At 41.7% G+C, this 21,249-nt stretch overlaps 1 protein-coding gene across 1 annotated transcript in view; it reads left to right on the top strand.

Annotated features, from left to right (window-relative positions):
- The window catches only part of LOC145411048 (venom dipeptidyl peptidase 4-like), a 291,505-nt gene that overhangs the window by 174,014 nt on the left and 96,242 nt on the right, over window positions 1-21,249 (top strand). Inside the window, exons 11-13 of the mRNA XM_080281110.1 lie at window positions 9,429-9,532; window positions 9,815-9,938; window positions 15,631-15,774. Of these exons, the coding sequence (XP_080137236.1) occupies window positions 9,429-9,532; window positions 9,815-9,938; window positions 15,631-15,774 (372 nt within the window). The remainder of the gene's footprint in view (window positions 1-9,428; window positions 9,533-9,814; window positions 9,939-15,630; window positions 15,775-21,249) is intronic.

Raw genomic sequence — 21,249 nt, 5'->3', positions numbered from 1 at the left:
AACATGTAAAGTACTGGGATGCATTTCTCAGCCTTGAGTTTCTGCAGGTATACATGGCGAGTGATGAGAAGGGTGGGTGGTGAACTGAATGAAAGGAAGGCAATGATTGATTATGTGTGTGTGAATGAAAGGATGCAAAGATGTGTAATGGATGCAGGAGTTTATAGAGGTTGGGGGAGTGGACTTTCTGACCACTACTTGGTGGTGGCCAGACTCAAGATACAAATAAGATGGAGTAATAGAAGAAGGGAAGGACGGGAAGAAGGAGTATTTACAAGGAGAGTGGAAAGGTTACAAGAGGATGAGAAAAAAGCAGAATATAAGAGAGAAGTGGAGGAACGATTTGGCAAATATGAATTGGAGCAGATGGGGGACATGGAATGTGTGTGCAGGATATTCACAGAAGAAATATGTGCAGCATGTGATGTGGTGTGTGGGATGAAGTGAAGACGGAGGGGGGTGCAAGGAACAGCGTGGTGGAATGAAGAGGTGAGACAGGCTGTGGCACAAAAGAAGAAAGCATACAATGAATGGATGAGAAATAGGGGCGTGGAAGAAGTTGAGAGGCGGAAGAGAGAGTTATACGTAGAAAGAAAGAGAGAGGTAAAAAGATTAGTAAGAGAGATTAAGAAGAGAGTCGATGAGGAATTTGGAAGGAATTTCAGTGTAAAGTGGAGGAACTGTAAGAAAATGTTCTGGAAAGAGGTGAAGAGAGTAAGACAGGGTGGAAGTGAAGTTAGCAGGGGAGTGAAAGATAAAAATGGTAGATTACTAGTGGAGAAGGGAGAAAAAGTGAGCAGATGGAGAGAACACTTTGAACATAGAGGATGGAAGTAATGTGCGTATAAGTGGCTGGGGCATGGCTGGGAGAAGGAGGGAGGTGAGAAGACAGGAAGAAATCAGTAGGATAGAAGTTGTGGAAGCAATGAAGAAAGTTAAATTGGGGAAAGCCCCAGGAATTGATGGAGTGTGTGGTGAAGTGTTGAAGCATGGGGGTGAGTAGTAGAATGGATGTGGAAGATGTGCAGATTGACCTGGGAGGAAGGTAGGGCTCCGGAGGATTGGAAGTCAGGTATAATTATTCCCTTGCACAAAGGAAAAGGGGGAAAAAGAAGTGTGTGGTAATCATAGGGGTATTTGTCTTCTTAGTTTAATAGGAAAAGTGTATGGTAGGTTACTTATTGACAGAGTTAGGGAAATAACAGAGGAATTAGTTGGAGAAGAACAGGGAGGCTTTAGGAAGGGAAGAGGTTGTGTAGATCAGATATTCATTCTTAGATCTTTAGTGGAAAAGTTTCTAGAGAAGGGAAAGAAGTTGTATGCGGCTTTCATGGATTTGGAGAAAGCATATGACAGGGTGGATAGACAAGGATTGTGGAAAGTATTAAGAATATGTGGAGTAGATGGGAAGATGTTGAATGCTGTGAAGAGTATGTATGATGGTGCAAAGGCTGCAGTGCGTGTGGATGGTGAACTGAGTGAATTTTTCTCTTTGAAGGTTGGGTTGAAACAGGGATGTGTCGTGTCTCCATGGTTGTTCAATCTGTACATGAATGGGGTAATAAAAGAGGTACAAGGTAGGGTAGTGGATGTTGGAGTGGCCCTGGTGTGAGAGGGTAGTGTTTGGAAACTCCCTGTACTGTTGTTTGCAGATGATACTGTGTTGTTGAGTGAAGACGAAGGGGAGCTGCAAGGCTTCTTGGATGAGTTTGAGAGAGTGTGTAAGAAACGGAATCTATAGGTGAATGTAGGGAAGAGTAAAGTTATGGTCTTTGAGAGAGGTGAAGTCAGTGAATGTACAGCAAGGTTGGATGGTGAAGAATTGGAAAATGTGAGTACGTTTAAGTACTTGGGTAGTGTGATGAGTAAGGATGGAGGTTTGGAGGGTGAAGTGCTTGAAAGGGTACAGCAGGGAAGAAAGGTTGCTGGTTCCTTGAAGGCAGTGATAAGATACAGAGAAGTGAGCATGGAAGTGAAAAAGTTACTACATGACAGTATTATGATACCAACTCTAACGTATGGAAGTGAAGCTTGGACGTTGCTGGAAGGGCACAATTCAAGAGTGAGAGCAGTGGAAATGAGTTATTTAAGAGGAGCCCGTGGAGTCACATGGAGAGACAGGCTGATAAATGAGGATATAAAGAAGCATTGTGGTGTGGATGTGGATATGATAGGAAGTGTTAGGAGGAATACACTGAGGTGGTTTGGCCATGTGGAGAGGATTGAGGGTGAAAGACTGACGAAGAGAGTGTATGTTAGTGAGGTGGAGGGGAGGAGAGGGAGGGGGAGGCCGAGGATGAGATGGAGGGATGGGGTGGAGAGGTATATGAGAGAGGGGGGTGTGAGTTGGGAGCAGGGCAGTGAAATGGTGGGGGACAGGGCAACATGGAGGCGATTTGTTTATGGCCACCCCGAACGGGATTGAGGCGTCTGGCAATAGATAGATAGTTCCCCCCCACCCAAATGAGCTCAAAAACAAGTTTAAAGCCAATCTAAATGGCCTAACAGCTGTAAGAGAAGTTAACCTAAGCCTAATGCTTGTAAATAACTCACTAAAAACAACAAATATAATCTGAAAATCATCTAATATAAGTTTGGAAAAAATCAAACTTAGTTAACTGTACCCGAAACTGACAATGTTCACTCCATCTATGACTAAAACACATTAATCTAAGTCTAGAAACAGTTTATAAATTAACCTAAACACACAAGTTTAGTCTAAAATACAATCAAAATTGGTTTTAAAAAAATCAAAACCCATATGAGGCCTCGCGTGCGAGTTTGTACCAAGCGACATTTTTTAAGAAGCCAGAAATCGCAATTAAAGTTTGCGAATATTGAAACGATCATAACTCCAATGTTTTTAAAGCTAGAGACTTCATTGAAAGACCATAATAAAGGGTAGAGTATGCCGAATATGCCCATGTTGTTAGTTATTGAAAATAATATACAGAAATACCTGTATACGAAATTATAGTTTTTTCGAAATGCAAAAATCGGCAATTTTTAGTATACAACTTCAACGAAGTATAACTCCTTTATTAAGAAAGCTAGAGACTCCATTAAAAAACCATATTAAAGAGGAAAGGAGGCAGATTTTGAATATGTAAACAGAATTTGGATAAACCAGTTAGTGCAAGAGAAAACACCTGTTTTCCAAGTGCGACAGAATTTTCACTCAAAGTTCATGATCACAAAACCATTCAGTACATAGTTGTTAATGGACATAAAGACATCAAATATGCACTAGAGGGTGGTGATAATGCACTAGGCCACCGTGTGCATTATCACCACCCCCAGTGCCCTCAGGTAGTGCCACACATCCACCATCATCACCAGCGTCATCACTGCTATCACCGTTATCACCACCAACCCCATCACTTTCACCACCACAAACTATGGCACCTGGAGCTGTATCACTATTGCCAGCATCCTCACATAATGCGACACTAGCTGCACCATTATCACCATCATCACTATGACTATTACCGCTCTCCAAAGCAGCCATGCTGACACCACGTGCTTTATCCCAAAGACCAGGGCGAGCTTTGTGGGTGTGAAAAACAGCCACTTTAAAAGACTTGGAGCCTTCAGCAGGGCCGCTTTCTTGCACCCCTGAAGGCCCAGCGGTAGGGTCATCAACATACTATCAGAAGACATAAGAGCACAAAAAAAAAAAAAAAAAGGAAGTGTAGCTTTTGTGTGTGGAGAATGACATGTGAGGCAAAACTGGGCCTTCGCAGTATCACCAACAGCATGTGCTGGAAACGCTGAAAATAGCACATAGCCATATCATTAGCATAAGAGTTTCTGGGCTAATGAGAAACAATATTGACCTTATTTAACATGTCAGAGCATTGGCAAAATTTACGTAATAATCTGGTACATAATTTTAAATTGTATTCATAACAATTTTTAGATGCTAACAATACCTGACAATGAATAGCAAGTGGATTGGCAGTGACTCACCCCGTCTGTGTCGCTTGGTACAAACTCGCCCGCTCTGGCGGTCTGTCACCCACTCTCACCTCACAAATCGATTTCAGTGTTGTATTTTGGAGGCCTTTCAGCCTTATGTCTAGTTCGAAATTGTACCAAGTGACATGCCTGGGATATAAAAGAAGGGTCAAAATAGTGATATAACATGAAAACGCATGATTGCTTGGGTGGCTCTTGGTACAAACTCGTATGCGCGGCTTCGTATTTAAACCGGGGTTTGGCCATCATTAGGTGGGATATGGTGGTATTTCTACCCCCATCGTTAAGCTGGGGTATCGCATCTAGGGTTATCGTATATCGAGGTATACCTGTACCTGTATTACTGATAATTTTATTTTCTCTTTCATATCTTAATTTCATGTATCACTTCCCTGTGAGAGAGAGAGAGAGAGAGAGAGAGAGAATGTTCTCGTGCGTGTGTGTGTGTGTGAGCGTGTGTGCATGCGCGTGTGTATGCGTCCATGTGAACAAGTTGAAATATCTGCCACTTATTTGACATGGCTATTCTTTTTCATACCCCCTTTCCCACAGTATCCTTCATAGTTGTATGGTGGCAACTAAACACCAGTAACTAATACACTTTTACAGCATGTTAGTTACTGGTGTTTAGCAGTAATTGAAGTCCCATGAATTCAAGTTATTTAATCACTGTGACAATAATTTGGCATATATTGACCCAGAATTGGTATACACCTAATTAACAAGACGCTCCTTCATCTAGTCATAATAAGAACAGCCTGTGATGAAAATAAAACGTCATCCTTCTTACAACACTAGACATACAATGTAGTCGTGGTGTCAGATTCATTTACTAAGGGAAGTGTTAAGCTTACAAAGTATTATACACATCCATGTTAAGATCCATGTTCAGTATTTCCTAAGTATTGGAAACATATCCTGCGCAATTTATGAGGGCATATTGTAATTTTATGTCAACTAATTATACTGGACAACTTTGTTGGTACAGTAATGTTAATTCATTATACTGTATATAGCAGTGATTAAAAGTATTGGAGCTGAATAGACATGTGTCATATAAATTATGCTGTGTTGTAATGCTGGTGATACTGTATTGCTGAGTGATAGCATGAAGATGTCAGAGAAAATGTAAGTTTACCTCTTCACCCAGAGGATGTTGTTGTTGTAGTAGTAGTAGTAGTAGTAGTAGTTCCCTAGACAGTCTGACTGAATAGCCCCGAGTCCCTAAGGAAGGCCATGGCTGAGACCGGGCTTTCCCACAGAGCTCTCAAGGAGTGTATGTTGTGTTGTTGGCATAGGTGATTGTGTGCAGTGCAGTCTTCCATAATGTGCTTAATAGTATGAGGTGCTGTGTTACATCCTGGACAGGCATCTGCGATGGAGTCATCCAGCCTCTTCTGGTAACTTAAGAGGGCTGGATGATGCCCACATCTCAGCCTGGCCAGGTGGACCCTGTCCTCACGAGGGAGATAGGATTCAGAGGGGTGGATATCAGGAGGCCAGGATTCAGAGGGGTGGATATCAGGAGGCCGTGCATGCAGCTGTGTGTTGTCTTTAAGTGACTGATTGGAGCGGCGAGTGATTGAGTATGGTTATGCTTCTGGGAGCTGATCTGAGGCGGGCAAGGGGGGAGAGATGACAGTATTTGTGTATGACATCGTGTGCTGGGTGTTGTTTTGATGTTCCTTGGTGTGTATGGATGTGCTGCCATGTGGTGTAGTGGATGTTGTGGGTTTGTGGTGGCTGCAGCAAGAATTTGGGTGCCTCTCATGTCTAGGTGATCCTTGACTTTGAGGACTTTGGTTTCTTGATATAGGTGGTCTATGGATGTAGTAGCCATGCAGCCTGTGATTATTTATAGGGCCTTGTTCTTTATGGTCTGTAGAGTGTTGTAGTGTGTTTTAGTGAGGTTAGGAGCCCAAGCAGGGCATGCATAATTCATCACGGAACATATATACTGTTTCTGTACTGTGGTGGTGGTTTCTTTGTTGTGTCTGAATGTTTTATGGACAAGTGACCTCAAAGCATTGAGTCTTTGTGTTATTTTATTTTTAATGTTTGTGATGTGTTGTTTAAATGACATTGATGTATGTTACACCAAGGATTTTGTGTGTGTGTGTGTGTGTGTGTGTGTGTGGTAGGGGATTTTTGTTTACGGTGAGGTGTGGAATGTGTCTATGTTCTGCTGTCCAGTTTGTGAGAAGGGTCACTGTAGATTTGGCTGGGGCTATTTTGAGCCTGTTTGTGGTGAACCATTCGTGTAGTGTGTTGAGGTAAGGTAGGAGGATGTGTGCAGCTGTGTTTGCATTTTGGTGTGTACATGTAAATGTTATATCATATGCATTGGTGTATCTGTAGTGTGCGGGGTGTGGGTATGTCATGCATGTATGGGGTAAAGAGTGTAGGGGACAAAACAGATCCTTGAGGGATGCCATTTGTGAAGTTTCTGATGCTCAAGGACTGACCGGCAAATGTTACATGTGCACATCTGCCTGCTAAGTAGTTTGCCAACCATCTTTTTGTGTTATAGTGCATGCTTGTGTTGAGTATTTTGTTTGTGAGGTTGTGGCGGGGGATGGCATCAAAAGCTTTGCTGATGTCTAGTGTGAGTAGGAGTGTTCTGTGTGGTGGCCTAGCTGAATTCATGCCATCAAAAGTTCTCTGTGTAAGGTCTGTGAGAACAGTGGTTGTGGAGTGCAGTGGCCTAAAGCCATGTTGTGATTGGGCTAGGAGGATGTGAGGTGCAACTAGTTGTAGTACCACATTCAGTGTTGTTGTTATTGTTGTTGCTTTATCCTGGTCTGCCTGGCCAAGCAGACCTGTCAGTCACAGAGAAGACACTGTCCTTATGGGGTCATCCCATAGAAGAACCTCAGTCAGCTTGAGGATGTACAGTATTGTATCATTTATAAAGTCTTCATCTTGCTTGCATGCATCAGCCTTGGTCACCTAATGGCAGCTCTCCATCCTGCTCTGTATCTGCCAGCCACCCTATTTAGTCCCTTATCGTAGAGGTCACAGTCTTTGACCTCGTCCCAAGTCTTTATTGGTGCGCCTCTCACAACCCTATCCTCGATGTTCACACATCTCAGCTTCTGGACCCAATTGTCTTCTTCCATTCTCTCAACATGCCTGAACCATCTCAATCTACCCTTCCTCATCACAACACTAATATACTCAAGTCCCAAGCACCCAGTTGTCATCCTTCTTAACTCATCAATCGCAATCCTAGCACCACCAAGCCTCGCATTCAAGGATGCACTACACAGTCATCTAAGCATTGTCATTTTTTTGCATTTGAGTCTACATATGTCCTCTTCTTTTATTTCCCATATCTCACTACAATACACTATTACACTTCAAACATATACTGCTTACAAGGGTCTCTCAGCATGGAGGGAGTGCCCTTTCAGTTATAAGAAAGGCAACAGCTCCATGAATTTCCTCCATCCATTCTTTACTCTGGCAGAAGAGCTAGCTCCAGCCCAACCTCCAGCACATAAAATGTCCCCCAGTTAGCAGAACTCCTCCACACACTCAAGAGACTGTCCAGCAAGATCAATCCTTTCATACCTGTCAGTCTCTACATGCTCCTTTGACACACCACACATGAAAGCAGCATTATTTTTCTGCTCTTACCACTCTCTCTCTCTTATGCACGCACTGATCACAGACTCTGCACAAGATGGAATTACTTTCCACAACTTTATGGCAAACTGCACATGGCCACACTCCCACTGCTTTAACAGTATTGCCACCAGCCCTAAATATCATCGCTTGTTTTTTCCGCATTTGCTCCCAAACCCTTGTGCCCCATTCTGTTTCTTTTCTTCATAAAAGTTTCCTCTGCCTCCCATTCATGCTTTGCAGTCAACAGTAAGCCGTAAGCAAACAACATCTCCCATGGGAGTCCACTTCTGAAGTCACGTGAGAGCTTCAAGGACCATGACAAGCAATAGGGGGCTCGAAACTGACCTCTGATGCACACCAATATTCCTGAAAAACTTGTCACTCAGATCTCCATTCACTGTCATCTGAGTGCAAGCACACATGTATATAGCCATAACCATTCTACCCAGCTACTCTTCAGTCCCAAGACTTTTCATTGTCCACTTCACCACCTCCCTCTGGACTTTGTCAGAGGCCTTCTCCAAATGAACAAAAACACAAAATATAACTCCTTTTTCCTTCCATTATATTTTTACCGAATCTGTCAGGCAATGATATGAACAAAAACACAAAATATAACTCCTTTTTCCTTCCATTATATTTTTACCGAATCTGTCAGGCAATGAATATGACATCAATGGTCCCTTTGCCTGACATAAACCCAAACTGTATCTCATAGTATTTCCTCTTTCCCTTATCATACCTTTTGAGATTCTTCTCTCCTTCACTTTCATTATCTGGTCCAAAAGTTTTATGGCTCTATACATTCCTCATTCCATGGCATTTTCTTCCCCTTGTACAATACACATTTACAGGAACACTTTTCAAATAATCATATGGGACAGTACACTCATAAACAATCAAATTTATCAATCAGTAACTAAACACACTCCATTATCTCCTGATGCCTTCAGCATCTCAGCAGTCAACTCTGACAAACCCATCTTCTCCATTTGCATCCTGCCTATTGTCCTACTCACAGTAGCAGCATCAATCACAGGCCAAGGGCCAAACACTGGATCTGCTGACACCAAACCTTCCCTGTTCCAGTCAAACTCCTCATTCAGCAACCAGTTATAATGCCCACTCCAGGTGTCTTTAATATCCCCTTTGTCTACCACTACCTTGCCTTCATCATTCTTCTTGCACTCCTCACCTATGATATCCCTGCTTTCCCTCTTCATCTAATTTGGCACCTTAAATATCGCATTCTTCCTTTCAGCACTATTTAGGTTATCCAGCAAAAGTCTCTTAGATTCAGATTTTGCTGTATAATTTTTAAAAACTATTTTTTCCATCTCCTGATGATGTTATTCAGTTGAAGCTTTTCTTACTGGAGGGATTAGATATAGCTTTCATTAACTCATTCAGCAGAATAAGAGTACTGTATCTCTAAGTGGCAATAATAAAGTGAAGAAAGCTGTCAACTGATTAAAGGTAACAATGTTAGAAAGTTTACCTGTATTGTCAGACCACTTCACTCTGGTGACTTTTGTTTTATTTTATTTATGCTACACTTGAACAATTTTATTCAACTTTAAAAAGCCCTCTGATGTTGCTGGAGTCATCGAAGGCTATAAAAGACCTCTCATGTTACTGGACTAATGAAGACTACATCTCAGTCCTCTAGTTAGAAAAGCTCCTCCAAAGCTAAATAAAATCATCTGGATATAATAAGAAAAAAATGATGAAGTACATATCCTTTGACCTAAAGGGTCAGATGAAATATTATAGTTTGTAATTATTCAATATAACTATTAACCATTGTGTTCACTGTACAGCATGTCAACCTGCGGGTCTCCTCATCCAAGACCCTCGTCCCTCTCACATCTGGTACATATGAGGTGATTGAAATTCTAAAATGGGATGAGAAGAATAATATTATGTAAGTGCACATGTATCTATCAAGTATCATATTTTCTGAATGTTAGATTATATTACACAAATTAGATTTGACTTCCTTTATACAATATTATGAAGTACAGACTTGTACAGTATTTAACTTCATGTACCATATAATTCAAAGGTTAGATGAATATAAATTATTGCACTATAATTGTTTAAGATCTGTTGCAGAAACTTTCCTCTTGAGCCTGTACTTTATGTTTGCATGCTTCATTATCCTAAAACAGTTTGTAAATACTGTATATATTTTACTCCACTGCAGCTACTACACAGCTGCACCTCAGGACAAGCCAGCACAGCGGCACATATACTACGTGGGTGATCTTGAGTCCTCACAGCCCAAGCAAGCCTTCTGCATCACCTGTGGCTTCAAGAATGATTATAATGTAAATTATTTTTTAATACAGTTCTTCAGTTGTTTATTTTAGTATCTGAGCTAGTTTATTTTAGTATCTGAGCTAAGTACCTAACCTCTGGAACATTGCTTCTTATAAAATGCAAATCCATTAACCTCTTGAATCTGGGTGATGGCCTTTTCGTTTTATTCTTGCAGTTACCAAGCAATTGTATCCTGCTTAGAAATTATCTCAAGTACTGAAGGGGTCTAGCAAGGTTGTTATCAAACTTAAACAGAAGAATCCATCCATAGCTGAATAAAATCGTTACAAGATGTCAAGAGTAGAGTTTTAAAAGATATACCCTCGCTTCAGAAAGTATCGGTGCAGAATATGTGTTAAATATTATGACACACGAAGCAAAGGAAACTGGAAATTGTGGTTCTGTTCTCCCACACGCAGGCATCCGAGACGATAGATGACTGCTATATCAGATATCTCTTGTGCCCTTCATAATGAGTAGGGAATGGCTGTAAATGTTATAATATATGAGGCTATCAGAAACATAGTGGTCTAAGTGCCAAGATGGCCGGTTTGGAGTTATGTATACCACTGTGTTCCCCCAGCCTCCCTGCACTCGCGGAAGTACAAAGCATTCAAATTTGGCGGTCGCAATACGGTCGAAACTCCCATTATGTTAGAGAGTACACCTGACCCAAATCTGCTTGTCTCTGGCTATTTTGGTCAAACTGAAGAACATAGTAGTATAAGCTCCTAGGGTCTAGTGAGCCAATGGCACACTGTTTTCTGTGACAAGTGGGCAAACCCAAATCACTAGCCAGCCAATCAGCATGCCCCTTCCTCCCCCACTGCCAAGATGGCTGTCAGTCTTCCCCTACCACCCACATGGCTTTGTGTATTGGATTGACCTACGTTTTTTTTCTGTGATTTTCTCGTGGTTTATTAAGTGTTTGTAATCATGGCTGATACCAGTGAAGTGGTAGACGACCCAGGACCATCGAGGGGTCGTAAACGAGTGAGGAATCCGCCTGACTGGAAGGCAAACAAGGGGGGTTATACATTCCAATATTGGTTGATCGAACTTACCTGTACCTAATAAAATCATCCGCCGGTAGCCATGATTATCAATAAAGACCTGTAAAATGAACATGAGATAATTAAAACAACCAAAACACAGTCGTCAGGGGTTTTGTTTATTGTTTGGGGGATTTTGGAGGGTTATACATTCCAATATTGGTTGATCGAACTTACTATCTATATGTCTATTGCCAGACGCCTCAATCCCGTTTGGGGTGGCCACAAACAAATCGCCTCCAAGTCGCCCTGTCCCCCGCCATTTCACTGCCCTGCTCCCAACTCACACCCCCCTCTCTCATATACCTCTCCACCCCATCCCTTCATCTCATCCTCGGCCTCCACCTCCCTCTTCCCCCCTCCACCTCACTTACATACACTCTCTTCGTCAGTTTTTCACCCTCCATCCTCTCCACATGGCCAAACCACCTCAGTGTGTTCCTCATAACGCTTCCTATCACATCCACATCACCACAACGCTCCTTTACATCCTCATTCGTCAGCCTGTCTCTCCACATGACTCCACAGGCTCCTCTTAAATAACTCATTTCCACTGCTCTCACTCTTGACTTGTGTCCTTCCAACAATGTCCAAGTTACTTCCGTAAGTTAGAGTTGGTATCACAATACTGTCATGTAGTAACTTTTTCACTTCCATGCTCAGTTCCCTGTTTCTTATCACTGCTTTCAAAGAACCAGCAACCTTTCTTCCCTGCTGTACCCTTTCAAGCACTTCACCCTCCAAACCTCCATCCTTACTCATCACACTACCCAAGCACTTAAACGTACTCACATTTTCCAATTCCTCACCATCCAACCTCACTGTACATTCACTAACTTCACCTCTCTCAAAGACCATCACTTTACTCTTCCCTACATTCACCTTTAGATTCCGTTTCTTACACACACTCTCAAACTCATCCACCAAGCCTTGCAGCTCCCCTTCGTCTTCACTCAACAGCATAGTATCATCTGCAAACAACAGTACAGGGAGGTTCCAAACACTATCCTCTCTCACCAGGGCCACTCCAACATCCACTACCCTACCTTGTACCTCTTTTATTACCCCATCCATGTACAGATTGAACAACCATGGAGACATGACACATCCCTGTTTCAAACCAACTTTCAAAGAGAAAAATTCACTTAGTTCACCATCCACACGCACTGCAGCCTTCGCACCATCGTACATACTCTTCACAGCATTCGACAACTTCCCATCTACTCCATATATTCTTAACACTTTCCACAATCCTTGTCTGTCCACCCTGTCATGTGCTTTCTCCAAATCGAACTTACCTGTACCTAATAAAACCGTCCGCCTGTAGCCGTGATTATCAATGTAGACATGTAAAATGATCATGAGATGATTAAACAGCCAAAACACAATCGTTAGGAGTTTTGTTTTTTGTTTGGGGGGTGTTTAAGCCATGTTTTATGCTATCCGATGCTTGAACAACACAATCACTCAGGGGGAAAAATGCGGTCATCGTTTCCTCCTTCAGAATGCATTCAGATTCCATTCCTCTTCCCCAAATATCCTTCAAACAGACATCCTAACGATCATTTTAAGACCAACCACAACTCTCTAGCTTAAAATTTACCTGAGCTATCGCATTCTGAAGGTCGGAAAACTATGATCGCGTTTTTCTCTTTTCTTTTATTTTGGCGCATAGACCACTATGTTTCTGATAGCCTCATATGCAGGTGTTAATGAGCTTTCACTGCCATGGTCGAATCATTTCGGATGGCATTGGACCCACAGTGCACTGATACTTTCTTGAGCGAGTTTACCTAGAGTCAGGGAGTAAAATATATAGTTCTTCATGTCATCATAAATTTAGTAAACGGGTGACCTTACACTCCCTTGTCATTCTTTCTTTCCTTTATTCTTTCCTCTTCCTTCCGCCTATGGGTGACTCTACACTGAGTGGCAAGCCAAATGGTTTCCTGTACACCAAGAAACCATTTACCAAGCTGGATGGTAACTACAGTATATAACCAAATTATGGCGCCTGGTGGTTTAGTGGGTAATTAAGGCACTCCAATCGGATTGAACCTGTATAGCTTTATATCAAATGGGTGGTTGGGGTTTATTGTTCACGTAATGCCACTCAGAGATGAGTGAGGCTGGTCACTTTCATCTTAAATGGCGGGACGAACTTTCCTAGCCTTTGGCTCGTACGCTTCTCATGGATGGATGGAGTATAATAGGTTGTTATTTCACCTGAGATGCTCCTTTTCATATTGCAGTACTTTACCCATACAGTATTGCATTCACATTTCATATAATCTCTATAAAGGTGTCACATTTCAGTGTGGTATTATATTTCATGAGAAATATTTTGACGCAGGTTTATAATGTATGTTGTTATATTATTAAAGTTATATTTTGGGACATGTCATTATAGCTGTTTTTAAGCCGACAGTAAATTACAGAAACATTGTCTATCACCCCCTTCAGTCCATAGATGTATTTATTGTTCAGTAGTTTATGGATTATGGCGTCTGGCAATAGATAGATAGATAGTTTATTCTTTTTTTTTCAAGATTATTTTGTTAACATTTGAGAAACCATTTGTAGTGACAGAGCTGGAAAAAGGCACATTAACCCATTAACTCTTTGATTTCTCTCCCTTAACTGAATAAAATCACCTGAAGGTAGAAAGAATAAATCTTAAAATACATCATCAGATTGAAGAGGTAAAAGTTTCAGTGTTGCCAGTACTGCTGATTTGCCTGTTTCCTCAGTTTATGGCACCAGTTCTTTGGAAATAGTTGAAATATTCTGCAACACAGCCCTGACTTTTAACCCTTTAACCGCGGGCTTGTTTTGCTTTTTCTTGCGGCTCCTGTGGGCATATTCGCGCTCCGACAGACTCTCTAAAAATATTTGCCAAAAATCAGTTATTAGTCCTAGAATATTAAAATCACATATGCTTTTGGCACAAACCTTCAGCTTTCTCCTGGGGTGTTTGTTGAGCCTTCGTCGAGTACCGTAGGACTTGTGGAGACCTCTGAAGTTGTGTAACAAAGTCTCCACTATACACTTCCCGACAACCAGTAATATGATTACCACAGCCTGATATTATCACTAGAAACACTATTCTATGATTCTCAAATAGTTTGGAATCCATACTCCAAAAAAAAAAAAAAAACACTGTGAAAGCAATGAAAATTACGAGGGCGTATGACCTTCCCACTTGCGATCATTCGCCGCTGGTGTTCTATCATTTATTATTTATAAAAACACTCACAGTTTATATTTCTATTACTATATAACACTTATATATATCTACAGTCTTTATCCATAAGTTTCCTTCAGTAATAGTAGTTTATTGTCACTGTAGGCATTCAATTTCTTTCAGTAAAATACATAGCATTCACTTTCTCGTCCTGTATACTAGCATTGAGAGTGAATGTCACTTTCACCTTCACTTTCATAACTCATAGTATTCATACATGCTAGAGTGAAACTTTCAGTTTCATTACTCCTAGTATATATACTCGTACTCCTATAATACTACTTATTTACATTTGTGTTTACGTTCTCTATTTTATTTACATCATTTACATTTCAATTTTATTTACACTGTGTTATGCACTGACACTTGAAGTAACTTATAAAACTATTTTCCACTGTTCACTTATATTTACATTCATTGCTTTCACTTGCTGTTTACACATTATTTACACATTATTTACAATTCCATTTGCACTGTTTTACTCAATAGAAAGATAGTAGTCACTCTTTATCAATTGTCAGCCCTTTACCTCTTTCCACACGAGGTTTAGTAGGGGGTAAAGGTCACAGGGCCCTTTGCATGGGGCAAAAAAGTGGCAGAAGTTAGCAGGAGTGAATTAGATGTACTTCCACTTTGAAAGACGACAGTGAACTGATAGTGACGGCCTCCTGCCGCCTGGTTAGGGTGAGTGCAATACTACCAACTTCAGCCTTGTGACACCAGCTAATATATAGCAATGAAATGATTGGCAGGAAACCAAGACAATACATAATAAATTAGGTAGTTCCAGGTGAATGTAAATATCACTTAGGCTTCTCCCTTCCCTCCTTATGTGTATATTTATTACGAAAATAGATTATACGGCATATTTCAAGGGGAAGTAAACAGCGAAAATTAGCGAACGAGTGCACGTGAGGTGTTGTCAGGTGATAATTAGCCAATTCTAGGTGTATGACACTATCACTTACCTTATTTCTTTCTTGTATATATTATTTGGTATAAGAATAGGGCATAGGGCTTATTTCAATGGATGAAATCAGTGAAAAATTCCAGGGAAGATTTACTTAGCGTAGCACGGCCAGGCAGGCGAGAGGATAGGGTAATGAAGGGGAGGTAGGGAGGGGAGTCAAGAACGGGGAGAAATGGCTAAATTGTCAACAATGGATGGGAGTACAGATGAGATTAGGAGTGCTGACTAGTGTTGGACATTGGCGGTACTGATAGATGATACAAGCCACCACTTGAAAGCCCGGGGGAATTCAAAATAACACAGAATCACAAAAGTGACGCCCCGCGGTTAAGGGGTTAATGACTGGGTTTATAAAGATGTTATTGATGGTAATTAGGATTGCTTGTATAAAAGTTGATGATCGAATATGATGTAATGTGGTGGTGATTCTACAGGAGGACTGCAACTACAACAGTGCAGACTTGAGCGAAGACAGCACCTTCTACGTCCTGACCTGTGGCGGTCCTGGCATTCCCCAGGTCACCTTGCATCGTGCATCTGATCATGGTCGGCTCATGCTGATTGAGGATAATCAAGCAGTAAGTATCCAGTGTTCCTTTTGTTATACCTTTATGACTTTGATAGTCAACTGATAGATTCTGTCTGGTAAGCAAACAGAGGCATCTGATCCCCTGAAAGAACTGTTGGTCCTGTTCCTGGTCGTGGCCTTCTTTGAAGAAAGGACCTAGGACTGACTGAGTTCTTGATTCTCTCTTTTATAAGTGAAATATTTTATTAAAATGAAAAATTAAATTAAAGACACCAGAAATCTTTAATTTGATTAACTTGAATTATTTTTACTGTATTACGATACATACATGAAATAATAAAAATTATAAATAAAACTAAGGTAAAAGCAAAGTTAATTAACCCTTTGGGGTGGGGCATTGTTCATAAAATCTACCATCAGGAGTGGGCATTTGTTGCTCAAATAGGTGATTTATTACATACATACATATAGGAATTGATGGAGTTTGTGGTGAAATGCTGAAGCATGGGGGAGAGATAGTAGTAGAATGGATGTGGAAGATGTGTAGGTTGGCCTGGGAGGAAGGTAGAGTCCCGGAGGGTTGGAAGTCAGGTATAATTATTCCCTTGAACGAAGGAAAAGGGGAAAAAGAAGTGTGTGGTAATCACAGGGGCATTTGTCTTCTTAGTGTAATAGGAAAAGTGTATGGTAGGATACTTATTGACAGAGTTAGGGAAATAACAGAGGAATTAGTTGGAGAAGAATAGGGAGGCTTTAGGAAGGGAGGAGGTTTTGTAGATCAGAAACCATTTGCTATGCTGGGTGGTAACCATATAACCAAATTTTGGCACCAGGTGGTTTAGTGGGTAATTATTGTGCTCCAGTCGGATTGAACCGGTGAAGGTTTATATCCAAGGGGTGACTGGAGTTTATTGCTCATGTAATGCCACACAGAGATGAGAGAGGCTGGTCACTCTCATCTTAAGTGTCAGGACCAACTGCCTAGCCCCAGGCTTCTACGCTCCTCATGGGGCAGCGTAGGATTGGATGATGGATGGATGGATGGATATACATTCTTGGCTCTTTAGTGGAAAAGTTTCTAGAGAAAGGAAAGAAGTTGTATGCAGCCTTCATGGATCTGGAGAAAGCATATGACATGGTGGATAGACAAGGATTGTGGAAAGTATTAAGAATACATGAAGTAGATTGGAAGTTGTTGAAGGCCATGAAGAGTATCTATGATGGTGCTAAGGCTGCAGTGCATTTTTTTTTTTTTTTTTTTTTTGCGAGGAAGAAGGAACCAAAGGCCGTGCACCCGCAATTATTGTTCCTTCCAAGAGAAAAACAAAATACAAGAGAGAGCCAAATTCAAGATCCATTCATTTCGAGATGCCTGGACAAACTGCGTTTGAAAGACTGGAGATCATAGGAAGCAGGAAATACAGACAGAGGGAGACAGTTCCAGAGTTGACCTGTTGCATAAATGAAGGACTGGGAGTGACAGTTAACTCTTGCATTTGAGAGTTGGACAGAAAAGGGATGAGAGTTTGCTGCTAGACGGGTGCTACGTGCCCGTTGTAGAGGTGGAGGAATGCATCCAGACAGTTCAGAGGAGCAATGACCATTGAAGTAGTGATAGAAAAAAGATAAAGATACAACAGTTGGCGAAGAGACAGAGGTTGAATGGAGTCAGGAAGAAGAGGAGAGTTAATGAGACGAAAAGCTTTTGACTCCACCCTATTGAGAAAAGCTGTGTGTGGGGAGCCTCCCCACACATGAGAATTGTACTCCACACAGGGGTGGATAAAACCCGTGTATAGAGTCAACAGTTGTGCAGGGGTAAAGAAGGAACGGAGTCGGCTTAGCACACCTGATCTCTTGGAAGCAGATAAGAGATGTAATATGATCTTTCCAAGATAAGTCTCGAGTAAATGAAACCCCAAGTATGTTCATGGATGATGCAGGATTAAACTGAATATTATTAAACATTAGTGGGTATACCTGTGGAAGATTTTGTCGTGTTGATAGGTGTAATAACTGAGTCTTTGATGCATTGAAAACAACCAGATTATTTTTACCCCAGTCAGAGATACGAGCCAAGTCAGACATTAGGTGTGCCATAGCCTCATCCCTTGTTTGTTGAAGTAACTGCAAAGATGGACTTTGCAGGAACTGAGTGGAAAGGTGAAGGGTGGAGTCATCAGCGTACGAGTGGATAGGGTTAGATGTACAGCTTAGAAGGTCATTGATGAATAAAAGGAAGAGTTGGTGATAGGACAGAGCCCTGAGGAACACCATTGTTGATAGATCAAGGAGAAGAACGATGGCCGTCTACAACAGCGGCAATAGAACGACCAGAAAGGAAGCTAGAGATGAAGGCACAGATAGAAGGATCGAAACCGTAAGAGGGCAGTTTGGAAATTAATGATTTATGTCAGACTCGATCGAAAGCCTTAGAGATGTCAAGTGCAATGGCAAAGCTTTCGCCAAAGTCCCGAAAGGAGGATGACCAGGAGTCTGAAAGGTAGGTGATAAGATCGCCAGTGGAGCGTCCCTGACAGAGCCCATAGTGACGATCAGAAAGAGGGTTGTGATAGGAAATATGCTTTAAAATTTTTCTACTAAGAATTGACTCGAAAACTTTTGAGGTACAGGATGTCAGAGCAATTGGACAATAGTTAGATGGTTGGGAATGGTCACCCTTCTTTGGGACTGGCTGAATGAGAGCAAACTTCCAGCAAGAAGGAAAGGTACAAGTTGATAGAAAAAGGCAAAAGAGTTTGCTTAGGTAGGGTGTAAGCACAGAAGCACAGTTTTTGAGAACAACAGGAGGGACTCCATCAGGCCCATATGCCGTATTAGTATTGAGGCCTGTGATGGCAGAAAATACATCAGCTGAAGAAATTTTAATGTCAGCCATGAGGAAGTCAGAGGGGGGATAGTGAACTGAGTGAATTTTTCTACTTGGAGGTTGGATTGAAACAAAGATGTGTTATGTCTCCATGGTTGTTCAATCTGTATATGGATGGGGTTATGAAAGAGATAGAAGGTAGGGGAGTGGATGTTGGAGAGGCCCTAATGAGACAGGACAGTGTTTAGAAACTCTCTGCACTGTTGTTTGCAGATGATACTGTGTTGTTAGGTGAAGATGAAGGGGAGCTGCAAGTCTTGGTGGATGAGTTTGGGAGAGTGTGTAAGAAATGGAATCTAAGGGTGAAAGGAGGGAAGAGTATAGTTACACTCTTCGAGAGAAGTGAAGTCGGTGAATGTACAGTTAGGTTGGATGAGGAGGAAATGGAAAATGTGAGTGCATTTAAGTACTTGGGTAGTGTGATGAGCAAGGATGGAAGTTTGGAGAGTTAAGCGCTTGAAAGGGTATGACAAGGAAGAAAGGTTGCTGGTTCCTTGAAAGCAGTGATAAGAAACATGGAAGTGAGCACAGAAGTGAAAAAGTTACTACTTGACAGTATTGTGATACCAATTCTAACATATGAAAATGAAGCTTGGACCTTATTGAAGGGACAGAAGTCAAGAGTTAGAGCAGTGGAATTGAGTTATTTGAGAGCAGCCTGTGGAATAACATGGAGAGACAGACTGACAAATGAGGATGTGAAGGAGCATTGTGGTGTGGATGTGGATGTGATAGGAAGCATTAGGAGAAACACACTGAGGTGGTTTGGCCATGTGGAGAGGATGGAGAATGAGAGACTGAGAAGGAGAGTGTATGTGAGTGAGGTGGAAGAGGGGGGGGAGAGGGAGGGGGAGGCCAAGGATGAGATGGAAGGATGGAATTGAGAGGTATATGAGAGAGGGGGTTGTGAGCTGGGCGCAGGGCAGTGAAATGGTGGGGGACAGGGCGACATGGAGGCGATTTGTTTGTGGCCACTCCTTACGGGATTAAGGCGTCTGGCAGTAGATAGATAGATAGGCACCATCTGTAGTGAAAGAGCATAAGATATGCATTTTAACCTGTTCATCTGGGTCTTATTTTGTATAATGGTACAGTATTATGTGAAAAGTTGCAGCTTACATCCTCCAGTAATAACCGCAGTGGTATTGATTAATGAAAATTTGTATTAAGTTTCTTGAGATTATAACTTAAAACATTACCCTGTTCTGTATTGAAACATGTGCATTGATTACATCTGAACTTTAAGATATATTTTGAAAGTTGTGTAACATTGTTAGGTGCTTAAAGCAGTAGATAGAAGAAAGGTGGTGGGGAACATTGATTGTCTCTGAATATGGAGATTTCAAAGAGAGATGGAAACAGTGTGTTACACTTTGGAAATCAGAGAGTTCTGTATAATCAATTAGAGTTAGGGGATATGTAAATAGCACTGGTATAGAGTAAACTCTCAGTTATCCTTTGATGCAGCATCTGGCAGGGGTCAATATCTGTCACAGTGAACGGGGCTGAATTTTTTAAATTCCACGGGAAGCCTGAAAATCAAACTCTGTGCCATTCGTCAGGAGTCCTGCCACCAAAATGATTCAGTGCTGTGAGTCTCGCCACCAAAACTATGGTGTGAGTCTCATCACCAAAACACTTCTTTTGATGTTGCCAAATTTGGCAATTTGTTACCGGGATGTCCCTATTTTTGTTTTCTTCTCTTTTCAGTATTAAATACACTTATTGTTTGGTTATCCTTCTCAATACATTTCATACCCTTTTTCCATTCCACTCATGTTTATCATTCCAAAATAGATGACAACGTGTCGGTCCTCCTCCAACCTCCAAGGTCGTTTCTTCATGCTCTTCCTCAGATTACTGTATAGTACTGTAACGCTGAATGGCAGCTGTGCCTACGATGAAGTTCGCATTTTTCTTCATCCCTGTCCTTCTGCTTATCGTGCTGGCCTCACGCCTTCCTCTGGCATGTGTCACTGTGGCACCACCTGCCAAGTGCCCCATGAAGATCTTGTTTCTTGAAAAGATGTGGGAAATTATCAGGTAATTGGATGAGGAATGGAGAGCGAGTTGAGTGGCTGAGTTTTTTGGTGTCCCTCGTACGATCCTACAGGACTTCAAAAGACACGAGAACAAATCTTGCAGTATGGAACTGAGTGTGGGCAGACACAGATGTCTTAAATGGAAAATGCTGATCAGACCCAAGCACCAGGATTTAGACCAGGCAGTGTTGAAGTGGCGTCACCAGAAACATATCAGTGGTGTCATGGTGCTAAGTGGAGCTCAAGGATGCAGAAATGAAGTTTGCTCAACACCTGGTCATAACAAACACTAATCACATAGGATTTACTGTATCAAGAAATTTTCCTGGTACTCTGGTAAGTTTGTTCCCCCTAAAATCTTCCATTTTATTTGTCAGTCATGCCTGCCCCCCCCCCACCTCTCCCTCCCTCCCTCCCTCCTTCCCTCCCTCCCTCGCTCATCCCCCCTCCTCGCACTTGGTTTGGAACCTGTCCTCATTCTGTTTGCCATGCTAACCTGCCTAACTCTGCCTTTGGGTGTCAGGTGTACAGGGTGTGTGCAGTACAGTACAGTGACATTTAATCATGTGTATTGCAGTATTCAGGCATGTTT

The sequence above is a fragment of the Coenobita brevimanus genome, chromosome 87, assembly GCF_032717465.1.
Source record: "Coenobita brevimanus isolate Jiangsu-jjx chromosome 87, ASM3271746v2, whole genome shotgun sequence".
Lineage (NCBI taxonomy): Eukaryota > Metazoa > Arthropoda > Malacostraca > Decapoda > Coenobitidae > Coenobita > Coenobita brevimanus.
Note: the sequence above shows the minus strand (reverse complement) of the source record. Positions and strands in the feature narration are given on the sequence as shown.